The 17,433-nt window shown below is 42.6% G+C and overlaps 2 protein-coding genes across 11 annotated transcripts in view; both read left to right on the top strand.

Annotated features, from left to right (window-relative positions):
* Positions 1-4,532, top strand: part of card11 (caspase recruitment domain family, member 11) — a 26,026-nt gene extending 21,494 nt beyond the window's left edge. For 6 of the 8 annotated variants that reach the window (XM_076264913.1, XM_076264914.1, XM_076264918.1 and 3 more), the window contains exons 19-24: positions 227-322; positions 456-576; positions 691-873; positions 1,138-1,265; positions 2,147-2,262; positions 2,783-4,532. In XM_076264913.1, coding sequence (XP_076121028.1) covers positions 227-322; positions 456-576; positions 691-873; positions 1,138-1,265; positions 2,147-2,262; positions 2,783-3,008 — 870 coding nt within the window. In that variant the 3' untranslated portion in view covers positions 3,009-4,532. The remainder of the gene's footprint in view (positions 1-226; positions 323-455; positions 577-690; positions 874-1,137; positions 1,266-2,146; positions 2,263-2,782) is intronic. The other 2 variants (XM_076264917.1, XM_076264921.1) reach the window with 1 other exon arrangement.
* Positions 4,533-11,284: 6,752 nt separating this feature from the next.
* gna12a (guanine nucleotide binding protein (G protein) alpha 12a) overlaps positions 11,285-17,433 on the top strand; it is a 34,551-nt gene continuing 28,402 nt past the window's right edge. Inside the window, exons 1-2 of one of the 3 annotated variants that reach the window (XM_076264925.1) lie at positions 11,285-11,369; positions 11,676-12,132. In XM_076264925.1, coding sequence (XP_076121040.1) covers positions 11,812-12,132 — 321 coding nt within the window. In that variant the 5' untranslated portion in view covers positions 11,285-11,369; positions 11,676-11,811. Of the gene's footprint in view, positions 12,133-17,433 lie in introns of all 3 variants that reach the window. The other 2 variants (XM_076264924.1, XM_076264923.1) reach the window with 2 other exon arrangements.

Below are 17,433 nucleotides of genomic sequence, written 5' to 3' on the forward strand. Positions count from 1 at the left end.
TGCGTGTCCAGAATATCTCATTGGAGCAAAAGAGCCAGCTAACTTTTCCTGTGTTTGTGTGTGTGTGTTTTTGTGTGTGTGTGTGTGTGTGTGAGAGAGTTTGTGTTTATTTATTTGTGTGTGTATGTGTGTGTGTGTGTGTGTGTGTGTGTGTGTGTGTGTGTGCGTGTGTGTGTTTTTCTGTATGTGTGTGTGTGTTTGTGTGTGTGTGTGTGTGTGTACGCAGAACTCATTAGTGCCTGAGGAGCCCACACTGCCCGCAGACCCTAAATCCAGCCCTCGCCTGTCCAGAGCTAGTGTCTTCATCTGTCAGATTCTCCAGGTAAACACTTCTTTTCCTCAGTTTATCTCTCTTTCTTTCAGAGACCGCAGTGAGTGGGCTTGGTGACAGAACAGAACATTCACACTGTGTGGTCTTCTAAGATTAAGAGCATCTCTCTTCTGTCTCGTTTCAGTTCGTCAGCAGGGCTGATAACAAGTACAAGCGTATGAACAGCAGCGATCGGGTGCGTATCGTTAGCGCTGAGAGCTTGACAGCATTTCCCAAACCCTTCGCCGAGACTTTGAGGAAAGATGGTGAGTTGGCCCAGTCCCTCTGCCTTTTTTTGGCCCTGTTTTAGACTCAGAAGAGTGAAGAACATACCGATCTCTGGTTGCCTAGTTTTACAATTCTGCTAAATGTCTATGCAGATGCGTCAGATGCGGAGAATGACCTGAAGAAGAGTTTGAACTTGATACCTTACAGTCTGGTGACCTCGTACCACTGCCAGCGCAAGCGGCCCGTTCTGTTTGCCCCGAATGCGCTGGCTAAAACCATTATCCAGAAGTTTCTCAATCTGGGTGGAGCCATGGAGTTTAACATTTGTAAACCAGGTATGAATGCCATCGCCAGTGAAATCTAATCTACTAAGGCAGGCAAAGGACAATGACTGAGACTGTGGTGGGTGGACCGTATGTGCTTTCCAGTCTGTTGCCATTGTATTATTGTTAAGCTGTTTATCACGTGAACCTTACAAAACATGGCTTACAGTACTGACATATCCAGCTTTATGTACTTCCTAAAAGATGTGGCAGATCAAGGAAGAAGATAACCACATACATCTGTATCGACATACTGTGTTTTTTTTCTTCTTGTAGATATTCTGTCTAAAGAGGAGTTCCTTATGAAGCAGAAGATTGAAGATTCCATAATTTATTCCAAAGAGAAACAAGCCAATACCTTCGAATGTGTCACTCCGGAAAATATTGAAACAGTTGCCTTCAAGGTAAAATAAGGAATTCTGTTCTAAGTTTCTTAAATGCGGTCCCAAAAAAGACCTCCCTTCTAAGCACTAAGTTGTGTTTCATAAATGTTCTCTTCTCCCTGCCTGGTTAAAGTCTGACTCATTTTAAAATCTCAATCAGGAGTTTTCTCCTTACACCGTACAAGTTCATTTTCTTCAGCTCACTGACCCGTTACTTTTCCAAAACTCTTTACTCTCCCAACTGTAGAGTAATTTAGAGATATCTTGTCTGATCTGCACGGTCTGTAAACCTGTGCCTGTTCTACGTGGAGAGAAAATGGAGGTAAATTCAGACCTGACTAAGTAATAGCTTTCCCAGGTTTCCCCTGAAGTCTATATCTCCATGGGGAATCTTCATGGATATGGCCAAGCTGCATAAGCTGTAGACGAGTGCTCCATTTTTTTTCAGGGGGGAGGAAGGGAGAAGGGTGTGGGGTGGGGTGAGGTGGGGGCGTCAGGTGTGGAAGTGTGTCAGGAGACACCACTAAGTTCCCATTTCAAATCGGATTGCAGGGAGAGCCGAGAGGAGATGGAGAGATGGAGAGTGTCTGAATCCTGAGTTCTCTGGGGAGAGGGGGGGGGGGGTTTCGGGGGGAGAGAGGGCACATGATTGAACCATAACTGATTTGGAGACGGCTGCAGGAATCCTCCTGCCTTCCAGACAGCTGCTTCTTCTCTGTTGAATGCATTTGAGGGAGGGTTGGGGGTGGATGGTGCAACCATGGTAATGCTTCCATGAGAAACCGTGCCTAAGCTGAAGGATTTGTCTGTGTCAGACAGAAACATGTTTTGACTGTTGCCTTTTATTGTGCATCTCTACTTTGTTGTGGCGAGGAATTGATTTGTGTATTTTTATCCCACAGAATAAACACTGTCTGCTGGAGGCCGATCTGGGCTGCGTGAAGCACCTCCTCCGCAGGGAGATCTACCCCATAATAATCTTCATCAAAATCAGCGAGAAGAACATCAAGAAATTAAGGTGTGCAATTTGTTCCGAGACATAAAAAACTCACCTATAGTTGTGTTTTATGGTCTGGGGAGAAATTCTTCAAGGCTTAATTTCGCATTTCCATATTCACAACATGAGCGTTTATGTCAGAGAGGGCATGTGCATATGCCATAAATCTCAGACATACTACACACTGCAGAACACAAGCTGCTGGAGTTGGTGTGAAACACTATATTTATGCATCTATCAGGGTGTGTCTGTGGGTGATCTGTAAAATAATAGTCTCAAATCTGCCATATCAACATACTATCATCTGATATTATCACTGTCACTAAATACGTAAGGGCACCAGTAAAAAGTGGTGAGCACATTTTGAAGATTGAAGATGAGAAGTTTTGATGTTTTTATAGATTGTATTTGGGCAATTTTAAGTTTTGACATTTTTAAGGTGAAAACGTCTTGGAGATTGGAGATTTGGAGATTTGTTGATTTAAGATGTTGTAAGATGCCCTTGCCCACCAGCCTACTTCATCCTGTCATTTTGACTCAGGTCCACCTGTTTGTCCTTCAGGCGGCTGCCGGTGAAGCTGGACTCTGAGGAGGAGTTGCTGCGCATGTGCCGGGCTAAGGAGAAGGAGCTGGAGGGCCTGCCCTGCCTCTACTCTACGGTGGAGCCTGAGGCCTGGAGCAGTGTGGAGGACCTGCTCAAGGTCATCAAGGACAAGATCCTGGACGAACAGAAGAAAACCGTCTGGGTGGAGCAGGAGATGCTGTAGAACTGACCCAACCTGACCTGACCTGACCAGCCCTGGACTGGAGGTCCCGAAGAGTGCAGTGGTCCTGAAATGGCGCAGGGTGCAACTCTCTCTTGCCATGCTCCCTTGAGCATGATGCTCGCTCGCTGCACACACTCTGAAACCTTTCGGCGTCATCGTTTCCAGCTTGAGCGGGATGTAAGCTGCGAAGCAAGCATGCACAGGAAATGACGTCACCACACAAGGCTGCCAAGCGAAAAGGTGTGCTGCTCAACAGAGACAATAATGTGGATGAGCAATGTTGCCTCCGATGTTGATGATGAGGTATTCACAACACGTCAAGGAAATGTTCTCACCTGAGCTCACTCTCTCTCTCTCTTTCTCTCCAGAAGTGATGCCATTGTCAATAATACATTAGCTCTCCTTCCCCCTATCTGTAATACCCAATAAGGCACAGCTCATTGCACTTTGTGGGTCTCTATCAGTGGAGTGCTGTGGGCAGATTGTCTCTGCCATTGTTATATATCACGCTGAGTGACCACAAACAAGATTAATGCTGATAACTATAAATTGAATTTTGATGCCCTTATATGTCTCTCTGTGTGATGAATGGTACAAAACTTATATATTTATTATTGCATCTATCTTTTACACTGAATGTGTATAAGTAGTGTGTGTGTGTGTGTGTGTGTGTGTGAGAGAGAGAGAGAGAGAGAAAGAATGAGAAAGAGAGTGTGTATGTTTTTCTGTTTTTGCTCAGGCTTCCCCTCAACCTGATAAAACATTGTCTCTACTTGTTTTATCACCCATTCTCAGTGAACAGATGATTTATGCCTTGTGGCATATGGTAGTGCTAATTACAAACATGTGCCCCACTGTAGAATAGTAGCCCAGAAGAAGCAGCAAAGCACATTTCAGTGTGTGGGGCTTGATTGATTGCGCTTTTTCATGTGTATGACTTTGGATGCCTTTGTTTACTGACATCCATCCTTTTTGCATTTTTCATGAATTTCTGCCCTGTTAAGACGAAAGAGTTTTAAAATGTTTTTTTCCCTTAATGCTATTGAAACATAATCAAGAGGGAAGCCATTTTCAGAGATATGCATTGTTTTACTTTCAGTTTCAATCGAAAGAAACAACACTTATTTTTTAACATCTATATTTTTTAGAAAATTACTGAATTCAGCCTGTTGAGAGTTGGGACACTTGTTCAGTCACAAAGGTCCTTTATATTTTCCTATTTAAGGAGAAAAGTGTGCTGTACTTTCATAGCCTACAGAAAAGTATGATATTGCTGAATGTATTAACATTTATTTGAATAATATATTTATTGTAGTAACATTTGCTTTGTAAATAGACATGCTTCATGCCTGTGACAAATGTGGTTGCTAACTGCTAAGCTAACTTTGTCAAGCTATGTCACTTTGTAACATGCATTATAATATAACCCCCATGCATTATAACTGTTGTATGTAATCATGCCTGAATGTGCTGAAACTTTTGTGTAAAACATGTAGTGTGTTTTGATATAAAAAATATCCTGCAGATCAGGATCTCCTTGTGCTATGTAGTGAGAGGTGGGCTTCATGCGCACCAAAAAAGACGATCTGGTTCTTAGGATAGTAAAAGGATAGTAAAATCCAAAGAGCTTGTGCATCGTTGTGTTACAGTGGTGTTTCTATTTACTCTTACTTTCTGAAGCCACCAACAGCACCTCCTGCTAACATGCAGTGCAACCTTTAGCTGTCAAAAACATGCAACCAAGAGGAGAATTCTTGGATTTTCTGTGTCATCCAGTGAACAATGGAAAATTCAGTTGAAAAATTGAGCCCAAAAACAAAACCTTGCTGTAGCCTTTATGTTGTTGTGGTGGTGGTGGTGGTAGTAGTTTCTCTTCAGGCAGCGTCACTGCTGTCAGACTGAAGGCTGACGGTAAACCAATTTTCCACTGTGATTGTAAATACCTGAAACAGCTCTCTCTCATCTCTCTCTCTCTCATCTCTCCCTCTCTCTCTCTCTGTGTCTCTCTCTCTTTCTCTCTCTCCCTCTCTGTTTGCACCCAAGGATCTGAGATTATGAAAAGAGATGAGTATCGTAAAAAGCAAACATTTCCCATTTTAAAAGGCACCACCATGTATTTGTGCATTTTCTCACAAAGCCTCTACAAAGCGCCTCTCTCAGTGCTGTCAGTGTCAGTGAATGTTGGAGGTCTTGTGACAGCTGTAGGTTGCCGTCCTGTTTATCCTTATAAGAGGCCTGTGTGTAGGTGTGAAGCATGCATAAAGTAACACTCAGCACAGATCTGAGAGTGCACAGTGCCGTTCAAGGGTTCTCGGTTTATCCAACCAATGACATGTTTTTGACACATTTAAAGCAGCCATTTTTAGACTACCCCCCCCCCCCCCCCCCCTCAGTTAATGATTTTTCAAAGCTAATTATGAGGTGCAATTTATTTTCGACCACAGGGAAACTACCTATGAGCAGGCAGGGAAACTACCTACACAAAACCCTCACAGAAAGCCACTGTGGCAGACTGAGTGGATTCCTCTCCACTGTGAGTGCGCTGGTGTTTGGAGAGGCAGCAGCTGCCTGAGTCCCGTCAGCCCTTCCTCGCCTCGCCCTGCTCTGCCACTGCTACTGCCAGGGCTGCCGACCGCCACAGGAAGACGCGTGCTCACACGCTGGCGTGCGGGGGGGCGGGGGGGGGGGGGGGGGGGTTGTTGGACGGGCGGACGGGGGGTTGTAGGGTGGGGGTGGACGGGGGGTTGTAGGGTGGGGGTGGACGGGTGCCGCTGCTCGGCGGCAGATGGCTCGCCAGTCTGTTTAATGTGACACTCCCCCGAAAGCATCAGTCAAATCTGTGAGGCCTCTGCTGAAGCCAAGATGTCATAATAAACTCTCCATCAGAGCTGTGTGTGTGTGTCTCTGTGTGTGTGTTTGTGTGTGTGTGTGTGTGTGCGTGTGTGTATGTGTGTTTGTGTGTGTGTGTGTGTGACAGACATCAAGACTTTTCAGGACTTCTCCCTCCTCACTGCCATCTGTGCCCGGGAGTTCTGATGCTCATCAGTGAGCTATTTCTGCCTGAGCTCTCCCTCTCTCACTGCAAGTTCAGAAGGAGGCGTTCATCTACAGCCAAGTGCTGTGATCTGTGCGAGCTTTGCTTCCTCTTCTTAGCCGAAAAAAGTTTCATTTTTGTGTTGGCCACCAACATTTGCAAGCATGTTGTCATATCCAAAATGCAAAATGCAACGTCTCTGGCCTTATTGAAAACAGATTTTCAATTTTGTTCTCGTTAGCTAAACATTCTGAATGTAATATGCCTCATGAAGTGAACAGAATAATGAAAGGCGTTTGTTTAAATTAGCACATCCTGCTTCTTAGAGTAATGGAAAAGAAAAAGATAACAAGTATAAATCAATTCTGATTTTGAATGCATTTCTTCAAGTACCGGTAAACAGAATTGGGATATAGATGGCCATTTCATTGGTCAGGCATTTGAAATATATTTGACCAGATACAATACATGTTCATGTGTTGGTTTAGGTGTTAAGCACGTGTGTCCATGCGAGTTCATTGTTTATGTATCAGGCAAGTACTTGCATGTGCAATGCTACAATTGTACAAAGCAACATGGTCTTGTATTCTCATGTTTACCCTTGACCCAGTCTGACAGTTGAGGAGGAGGCCTGCTGTGTGCCGAATCTACAGGCATGGAGAAGTGAGATCCTAATGTGGTCAGCTCCAACTGATCTGATTTAATTAGTTAGGAGGGCAAAGCTGTGAGATGCTGCTGGGAGTAAGATGGTTCCCAGAGAGTTTTCTTGTTGCATCTTCATCACAACAAGTGTGCCAGTGGCGTGTTTGAGCTGCTAAAAATATAAAGTCAGATGTTTTCTCCTATGCCATTTGATAAGGCCCATAAAAAAAACTCATCCTCAAACTCATACCTAAAACTCATCCTCATAATAAATCAATCACCTTGAAAACGGAAAAAAAGCTCCCAGCATTAAAATAAATAAAACATGCGTAGAAACACTAGCATGGGGGAGAATTGTGTTTTGAATGCCAGGCCAACATCAAGTGGAACATTTTTTTGTAACCCATGTGTAACATTCATTTGAGTGAAAGTGTGGTTTGTTTCCATATTACATTTATTGATCCATTTGGTCCTATAGCATTATCTGCTTCGTATAGGTTTTTTTGGACCAAAGCACGTTGTCATTGTTCATGCATCATCTGGGCCCGCTTCAAGACAATTCACCACAGTCCATCTACTTCATCTGCTAACCAAATCTGAGCCAATTAACCTCCTGCTTCAAAATCAACTTGAAAGCTTTTCCATTAACTTTTTTCCCCTTGCAAATATTGAGTCAATGATTGTTTTTAAAATCTCGCCCATATTCTCAGCAGTCACAAAGTGCTTGTACTCAAACTTTTAAACAGCATCTAATAATTTGTTTCCCTGAGCCTGGCAATGTAAAATGTAATGCTATTTATATGATAATAGATTTTGAAGGACATGTTTCACAGTGAAAGGGTCACTGAAATAAAATCAACACTCTTGTTTTGTCAACTATATTTTTGTACTGAAGCATGAGCCCATTGTCACATAGACATTTATGTCATTTGAGAATTCTTTTGGTTACGTGAAATTTGTTCACTGTTACATACAGTATTTTTAGCAACAAAGACCAAGAGGATGACTACAGAGATAAGCAGTCATGGGGTCATGCGGTGAACTGAAAATCAATAATGTATTTGATTTCCATTCTGTCGTACGACGTCCAAGCTTAAGCAAGAGAGTCAGATGATGAGCTGTTGACATTTAAATGCATAATGGGACTACTGTGAGACTCCTGTTAGATAAACATTGGACTGCACATTATTTTCCCATCAGATGGCTTCCCATGCTGCTGTGAATTCTTCATTCATTTACCTCGTGGTAACCGGACAGGATTGTTGAAATTATGTTCAGACATGATTTTATGTTCAAAAATCAAATAACATTTGATAAAACAGTCAAAGATAAATGATCAATACAAAAAAATGCAGTGCGAGACTGCCCCCTGCTGAAAGTATAAGAGAAATGACACCAACCACAGCAGGCGTCTGATCTGGAGGTATGTAGCCCTCGTAGAACCTATAGTTTGTTGCCTTGCCTTGTAGTGACAGTTTTACAGATCTGCAATAAATAGTTTTACAATTTAAGTTTAAATACATGTAATGAGTGCCAGACGATATGCCAATGCCTATATCTCAGGGTACAGTACAGTAGGTCAGTACTGGACATCGGCCAAATATCTTCCTGATAGGTCTTTTTATCACATAATTGTAGCCTATGACTTTTCAATCAACGAATGGTAGATTTCTTTGACTATTAGTCTACAAGAGTACCTACAGTGTAACGGTCCCTCTTCATGTTTTTTTAATTAGACCATTTAGTGGCCTACTATTGGCAATCCGGAACAATCATACAGCAAGTTTGTTTCATGAATGTAAGGTGGAACATACGTTTGTGGAAACTGATAATGAAGTTGTAGTTTTAGAATGATGTAGCCTAAATCTCATTGATAGCACAAGGAAACAAACACTATTTTTGAAAGATATGCCTAAGAGCTCTATAGTGTTTTACCAACAATAATGCCATTTTAAACATGATAAACGGGCCATTCATTATTGCAGAATTGAGCACAATAGATATGGTGATTTGAGCACTATCAGAACCCCCCCCTCCCCCAACATCATTGGTAGCACAAGGGATTTAGGTAGTATCAAACTTAGAAACAGATGAATGAACTTCATGATGTGCAACAGGTTTACCCTAGCCTATATGCAGGGGTCTCCAACGGTGCCCGCGGGATGACTATGAGGTGCCTGCAGCGCACTTTCTAAAAATAGCCAACAAGTCGCCTGCAGGTCACGCTCTAAAACCATTGTGACATTTTTAATAGATATTTAGTAGGGCTGTCAATCGATTAAAAAATCTAATTAATTACATACTCTGTGATTAATTCATCTAAATTAATCACATATATAATATTTGCTGTGAAAGTATTTTTAAATATTTAAATTCTAATGAATCATTGAATAATCAGCATTAGTGACATTAAAGTTCAAAAACTCTTTTATTATTATTTTAATAATGGCCATAATAATCTATGATATGACCTAATATGCTGAGGAAATAAATTCAAAAGTGCTTCGGGAAGAAGTTTTTTTTCATATACAAGCTATTTCAGGCCACAGATATAACCTAGGGGACACAATGAAAATAAATGTACACTCCCCTCAATGTCAACACTATTTCTTTGCATTGATGTGCGACACCATCAGGCCGTTTTTTAAAAGTAAATGTTCCAATCAATGATCTAGGCAGCACATTTTCTTCTCTCTCCTTCTTTTTACAGTCTGGTTACTGACTACAATGGCTCGGGGTCAAAGGTCATACGGAATCGATTAATCTGCGTTATTTTTTTTAATCAGTTATTTTTTCTCAAATTAATTAATCGAAATTAATCAGTTATTTTGACAGCCCTAATATTTATTAAAAAGTAGACCATACATCTGTAACATTAACTTGATATCGGTAATACCTTACAAATTGTAGCTGGGTTAAATTTTAGCCTTTAAACAATAACGTAGGCGGTGCACATACACGCTGCTTGCACGCATAGACAGTAAAAGAAAAAAAGCTTAGCAATAGAAACATATCTTTGAGCAATAGAAACATATATTTGCAAAAGTTCTGGTTATGTTTGTCCCATACGGTTCATGCATGATTGTTCAAGGACTGAAAAACAATTGCTTTAGCTCACAGGCCCTTGCCTTGATATAGTTTTTTCTTAGTTTTTTTTATATTACCTTGCCTACTCTCTGATATGTCCATATTTATTTTATGCTGGTGTCTAGACTTTATTCTGGCACTTTTGGACTTACTCATTTGCACCATCACCATGACACTCACTCACACAGAGCACCTTACCTTACCTTACTATGCACAGAGAATCACAGGCTCAGTCCCTGCCTCATTGCAAGCGCCTCTTGATTAATCACCCACTATGTGGATACTGGTTTTAGAATTGATTTAGATTAGAAGTAGAAGTGTTATTAGAAGTTATTTAGTATAATTTGTATTTTAGTATATTTGGTATATTCTTTATCTCCTACTGTCCTTATTGCTTAGTTGTGTTTTTTTATATTATATACTTTTAATTACTTTTTCTGCTGTTAGTGAATGTGTGTGTGATGTCTGTATGCTACTGAGACCTTGAATTTCCCCTTGGGGATCAATAAAGTATCTATCTATCTATCTATCTATCTATCTATCTATCTATCTATCTATCCTTTTTCCTCCGTAGCCTTCTGGTGTAGCAATAGTGCTGAACATCTTGTGGCTTTCATGCCATACAATAGGACTGTGCATTACCTGGCAAAAAACAAAACCTTTTTTGCCTTAATCATGGAGAGATTTCAGATGTGTAATAACTATAAAAGGCATCTTCATAGGTTGGGGTGGTGTTGGTGATTGCTATTGAAATGTTACAACCGAATTGTCCACTGACATCAGAACTTAAACAGCCTCTGAATTCTTAATGGTGGGTAATGTAATTTCCATTGTTATGGATGAAATAAATGTGACTTGACTTGACTTAATGCTAAAAATTGTAACCTAAATTATTAATTGCACTAAACAATTACAAACTGATCAAAAATGTTGGTAGTTTTGCATATTGATATTGAAGTATTGAAGAATCAGATGAAAATACAGTTGCTTAATATATAAAGGCTTATAGGCTTACATAATATTGACAATTAAAAAAATCGCATAGGCCTATTAATTAGGAGGATTACCCTCGCAAAAAAGGGGTGAGGGTCTGTTTTTTTCAAAAGCCCATATGATTTCGAGTCCTTCAGGTAGCCCTCATTCCCAAAAAGGTTGGAGACCCCTGCTCTAATGAGTCATTGTTTGAATCACAAAATAATGATGATTAAATTGCATGCATGATGCAAACATAAAATCAATGACTTACAGTACTTATAATACACTGAGACACTCAGGCACTGACTTACATGTAAAGGGCAAACCATCCATTGCGATATAAGGTTCAGCCTCCATTTAAAATAACACACTTCAACACTAAAATGATAGAGCTCAAGTGTTTTACCCCAAGAGTTGACATCCCCCCCCCCACACACACACACACACACCACACACACACATACCCCCAATAGCCCCGTTGGCTATAGCGCCTACATCTGGCAGTTCCGGAGTGCTTTACAGCTAATAGGAGGGAGGGGGCTAGTCAAAATAAACTTCCAGCTATCGGGAGAGAAAAGAAAGGATAAGCGGCTCCCGAAAACTTTTCCTAGGACCAGTTAAGAGTTAAGCGTCAACATTTTGTATGTATTTACATGTTTAATAATTTATCAGATTACGCATTGATGGCACTACTTACGAATGGAACCTGACAGGAACGCATGCTGATATCGGTTCCACTGTCTGTGTCAACCGCCTTTGTTAGATAGACGAGCTTTTAACTGTCTTCATCACTTTAGTTGCATTGCTGGAATACAAATGTTGGTTTTATAAAGATGAGATGGTTCTTATTTAGATATATAGCTATTCAGTTAGTTGTATATTCAGCCAAACCAACTTGTCAGTTATAATTTTACTTTTTCGTGTTTCAGTTTACTTTAGAGGCATGCTTCTCGAAATGTTTTGAAGGAACCTCCAACTCCAAACTAGACCCTCTCGCTTATTCTCAAAACGTCTCATGCAAAGTGATCTACGAGATTACATTGGTGGTTCACATAATTAGAAACGATGGCTGGCGTGGTGCGCACCCTTAGCCGGTGTTTGCTCCCAGCCGAAGCCAGCCGTGAGAGAAGTAACAGCAAAGAGAGAACTCGGGACACTAGAGATCCAAATCAAGAACGAGAGGCAAAGAGACGCAGTCGAGAAATTGATGCTATGCTCGCCCGTGAGAGACGGTCAATCCGCCGGCTGGTGAAGATTCTGCTCCTTGGAGCCGGGGAAAGTGGGAAATCCACGTTCTTGAAGCAGATGAGGATTATCCATGGGAAGGAGTTCGACCAGAAAGCACTGCTGGAGTTCAGGGATACTATCTTTGAAAACATCATTAAGGTATTTTTTTTATATATATAAATGGCTACAGCTAAATGTTCTTTACTGTTAAAAAGAACATGTCATCACAAAGTAGGCTATAGGCTACCATGCCATGGTGCTGATACACATCCATAATGCTTGTTTATTTGGCTCTAGAGGCAGACTTTTTTATTTTATGTCATGCTGTATGATCACTGGCACAACACAGAACACCAATATTCTACACCTCAACTACTTCTTTACATGTCTGCTCAAGATCAGAAAGACAAACAGAGTGGAGTTGGAGCTGGACGCAAACTTTGAAAGTTCAGAAATTGTTCAGTTCACCAGTAGCCTATTAGTTCTCTAGTATTAAGAGTCACAGGTTTATGACAGGTCAGGTCTTTATACAAGGATGGTTAATAACTTAATTTGAAAAAGCTACAGCAGCACCTCATTCACAATTAGCCTTATAATGTTGGACATTTACTTGGAGATTTCAATTACTGGATTAAAATGGATTGAGCACATTGTAGTGGCCTACATTTCTGCCAGACAAGTTAAATAATTAGCCTAATCGCTTGTCATCAATTACCAGAAGGTGTTAGTGGGGTGTTTTTGAGGTTGCCGGTTGTAACTTTAACACAGACCTGTTCAGCTATATGGTGAGGCTTAAATCTGTTGTTTCTATTCAGCCTATTATGACTGTGAAGTTATCCAGTTGGAATCCCATTGCTTTGGGAATTCCATCGCCATTCATTTTAAACAGCTCTGGAATTCCATTGAATTTTCCTGTGCTTGTCTTAAACAGGTCTGACTGATGCTGTCAGTGGTTATCCTCACCTATTCTTATGGTAATAACCATGTAGTTGTAAAGCTGAATACAGTAACAGAAACAAAGCAGTCAGAAAAAAGTACTGCAGCTCTTCCACAGGATAGTTGATGTAGGCTGAAAGTCTAGTAACATTAGGACCAATATTACAACCAATGTCCACTTAGACGTTGTCTCACACATTGGGCCCTACTTTAAATGTTGGGCAAAGTGTAAAGTCTATCAACATGCAAGGAGTATAGCTATCATGTGCAATGTTTGCAGTTAAGGTCTTGTCCATAGTGTCAAATCAGCATTGCATAGCAATTGAGTTTGCTCAGTTATTAAATTAGCTTTAGATAAACATAAGACCTTGCCCATCATTTAAATTGGGGCACTTTGTGTTTTAAGAATTTGATTACTGACTAATGATGTTGCATCTTTAATGAGTACATGACAATTAGTTTGAAACATCCAAAACTCTATCCATACTCAGCACAGGAGCAGTGTGTCAACCCTTTTCACCAGAAAGTGGCCTCACACTAGTCCTCTGGTTTTGTCTGTGTGTTCGCTGAACACAAAGCATGTGAGTGAAGTCAGCCATGTGAGTGAGCAGCCGGTTTTTACCTAGTAAGCTGGCCAATTCCCCCAGGTCCGCTGCGTCAGTCAGTCAGTCGCTCAGTCACTCAGTCACGGCAGTGGTTGTTTTACTCAGTCTGAGCATTTTCCGTGGGATCGCTCACAATGAGCGGCTGAGCTATGGGATTATTGCTGGGTCATTTCCCTGTGAGCAGGTCTATTTTAGATGCCTTTGTATTGAACACCACTGACTCACAGCCTGTAATTAACAGGAAGCTTGAGAGGGGTGGGGGGGTAGGGGGGGCAGAGGATTTGTGTGAGAAAGAAGTGCCCCTGTACGCACCAGTAATCCCTAACGATTGACAGCGGCCCTGTGCTTGCTGCTCTAGATTGAGGACAGGCTTCGGAAGAATTCATATCATCTCCCGTTTAATGATGAAGGAAACTCACAGAGAGATCAATCTTCACTTCAGCAGTGCCAGTGTTTGTCCCTGGCTGCCCAGCCCCCCACCCCCACCCCCCCTCCTGTCTCAGCCCTCCACTCTGAATCTAGAATCCCAGGGTACCATAAAACTCAAGAACTTGACCTGACCTCATGTGGTCAGTGTTTTCCAGTGCCTCCATTCTGTCTACTTTGGACGCTTCTCCATCGCAAGTCCCATCTCGGAGGGCTGGTTTTCCACTCCATCTATTTTATCACTTTTTTGAGGAGGAGGATCGCTGCTTGGGCCCGGTCCTGGAGGGACGACTGGCTGTCTCGATTGACCAACAGCTCCATACACCAACTCAAGTCAGAAGGGCAGTTGACAGGAAATAACCATGCTTTGGTGTTCTTCTCTTGGCATCATGGGAGGGGGGGGGGGGGGGGGGTGTCATACTGTGTCTGTTGTGCATGCATGGGTTACATGCCTGCCTCGGATAAGCAAGTGGATTTATTTTATGTTCACGTCCCTGGAAGGACAAAGCACATGTCTCAGCAGCATACACAATGCACACAGATAGGCAACACAGTCTGAGAGGTGAACAAATCGTACACTGTTATTACGTCAATCAGCACTTTGTTATCTTGTGTATGGTGGAAAAAATCGGAAAAAAGGTCTCCTTAGATAATATCTTCACCACAGCATGATGGTGTGACGAATGGGAGTAGCTTTATCAAAAGTTTTGATTTTCTTGCTGAAGGACATGTCCCTACATTGGAGAGCAAGTCTAATACATTGAAAAGCAAGAGCCATTCCAGTAAGAAAGAAAGAAAACCTCTCACTAATGAGAGATTTATTTGATTCTCTTTTTCATCTTCAAAAAATGTAACAACACACTCAAAGACTCAGAGACCTGGATGCTGAATTCCTAACAATAGTATTATTAGATGATTGAATTGTTGAACAAGATTATTGAATGAAAGAATAGGATGGCACTCCAAATTGACTTTCAAATTTTTCAGTCGCCATAGTTTGGAGTGCTGTACCATTCCTTGTTTTCAGTAAGCCTGCACGATTCCCACAACTTCAAACCACCAAACCTCCACCCCAACCATGGGCGGATTATGAACTTTCGGGCCCCTGGGCCCAGATGTATTAAGGGCCCCCCACTTATTGTCGTATATGTGGGAGGGGGGGGTTTGGGGGTCCTCCCCCAGAAAAACTTTAATTTGTTTGATGTGATTTCCTGTATTCTGGTGCATTTTGGAGATGGCCAATACTAAATTCAATCAGATTCATAGCCTACATCCTGATTTGTTGATATTGAGGCAATGATTCCATGCAAAGGCTTGGGCTTCAGGGCCCCTTGACCCCTTGGGCCCCTGGGCCTGGGCCCGGTAGGCCCGTTCAGTAATCCATCCCTGACCCCAACCCATACCACCACAGCGCCCTGCACCATTCCCACGGCTCCAGGCTGCAGGCTCTCATCACCCGGTCTGGGCCTGGGCCCTGCGATGTCCCGGCCTCTTCCTGAGCAGCAGGTCTGAGACAGCCGAGACCCCTGCGTGAGCATGACTCCAAGCATCCATGCAGATGCAGACACGCAAGCTAGACCACCACTCAAAGGTGCGCTTTGTTTAGGGTCGGGTCCCGATTGCGATCAGATATCCCGACAGTGAGCCTGCGAGTATAAAGATGGGATTGTGAGGCGGCTTCTTTCTGGATGCGATCCCGAGAGAGCCTGCCTTCTTCTCTACTACCGCTGCTCAAGCCCCATCCCACAGAGCTAGACGAGACGAGGGCTATGGGAGGGGTGGTGTGGAGCGCAGCTAACGGCACATTCACTATTTCCTTTTCCCGTGTTTTACGTCTTATGAGCTTGATGACCAAACATGTTAATGCTCTGTGTGGAAATGTGGTGCATAAACAGCATCCATGTCTCTGTGAATACTGTGTATGTGGGGAGACTGTTCTTGTTTGGATGTTCTTTGGTTCTTGCACAAGCGTTTTTTTTTTTATGCACTAGCTGCTAGCACACATGTGCTGGTGTTGTTGTGGTGACGAGGGAATCGTTTCTGCCCAACTCGTGTACACAGGAGGGCCCTGCTGCTGTATGCTGAGCCTAAACACGCCATGTGTATCCTGCAATGTGTGTATTGGCAGTGATTGCATGTTTCAGCAGTGCTGTGCCATTCGAAAGTAAACATAAAACAGCAGCGAAGGAAGTAGAAGGTGCCAAGTTTGACTACATTGGCGGTAGTTTGGAGGCAGTACAAACATGATTTAACAACTCGCTCGCCCAACCAGAGTCTCATTCTTTACAAATCCAAAGAACTGTCGGAGGACAGGACTCGGGGAAATGAAATACCGTCTGTGTGTGAGAGGGAAGACACCGAACAAGCTTGGAGTAATCTGGCCTTGGGCTGCCAAAATGAGAAACACACACACACACACACACACACACACACACACACACACACACACACACACACACACACTCACTCATACTTTCTGTCATGAAAGTAAACATATGGCCTATAGCTGATGACCACCATCTTCAGGTGTGTGTGTTTGTGTGTGTGTGTGTAGGGTTGAGGGGGTTGTGTCTGCTGTGAGAGGGAGAATATTTTTCTATGACCTTTTATAGTCGAGCGTGCCAGTCAGTCAAGAGTTTAGAGTCTGGGCTGACTTGGCTCTGAAAGAGGAACTGCGTGGTATTTGGGATGTGTGGGACCACTTGCCCCAAAGGAAATCACTGCTCCTGATTCAACATGAATAGTATGCATGCAATATTTCAACCCTATTCTGTCTTTGACTGTAGAAGTCGCGTAGTCCAAATCTCCATCATGGCTATCCTATATCTCAAAACTCCTTAAAGTTTATGCAAGAACTACTAGGCTTTCTGGTTTTTGCTGTCTAGCTCTCCATAATCAATGTTATTGTCCCTAAGGAAGTCTGCAATCTGTCTTCAGCTGGAGCAGTAGATCTGACATGCCGTGACCTGTCTTTCAACTTGCACACGCAGCTCCAGTCACCTGTCATTAACCTCTTCAGGGAAACAGATAAAGGCCTGGCTACGGGAAGTTCAGGCACTTGTGCCATTTACGACCTTTGAAACCCCCTAGAGCTTTACAACCACACATCTAAACCCTGAGATAAAACACAAACAAACAAACATGGACACATGCAGAGCATTGCCCCACTCCTACTGAGCCAGTTCTCTGGCTGTTAGCAGGCGAGGTGGTATTTGTCACCTGACTGGGTGGGACTGCTGAGGGGAGCTGATGTGATGTACGTGAGGTGAGGGAATGGGCAGCTTGCTCCGCCACAGTGACCCCTCCTTGACTTGGCCTATCTCAGAGCTTATTAGGTCTGCACTCAGAGTGCCTCCCTCCCAGACACTCACTCCTCTCAAAACAGACAGACACACACACACACACACACACACACACACACACACACACACACACACACACACACATTCCTCACAACCTCACATTGTGGTGGTTAGGTTCTGTTATCTCTCTG

Source organism: Alosa pseudoharengus, unplaced genomic scaffold (assembly GCF_046254945.1).
Source record: "Alosa pseudoharengus isolate Yale_2024_CS ecotype anadromous, Long Island Sound unplaced genomic scaffold, YU_APseudo_1.1 YU_APseudo_1.1_scf_4, whole genome shotgun sequence".
In the NCBI taxonomy this organism is placed as follows: domain Eukaryota; kingdom Metazoa; phylum Chordata; class Actinopteri; order Clupeiformes; family Clupeidae; genus Alosa; species Alosa pseudoharengus.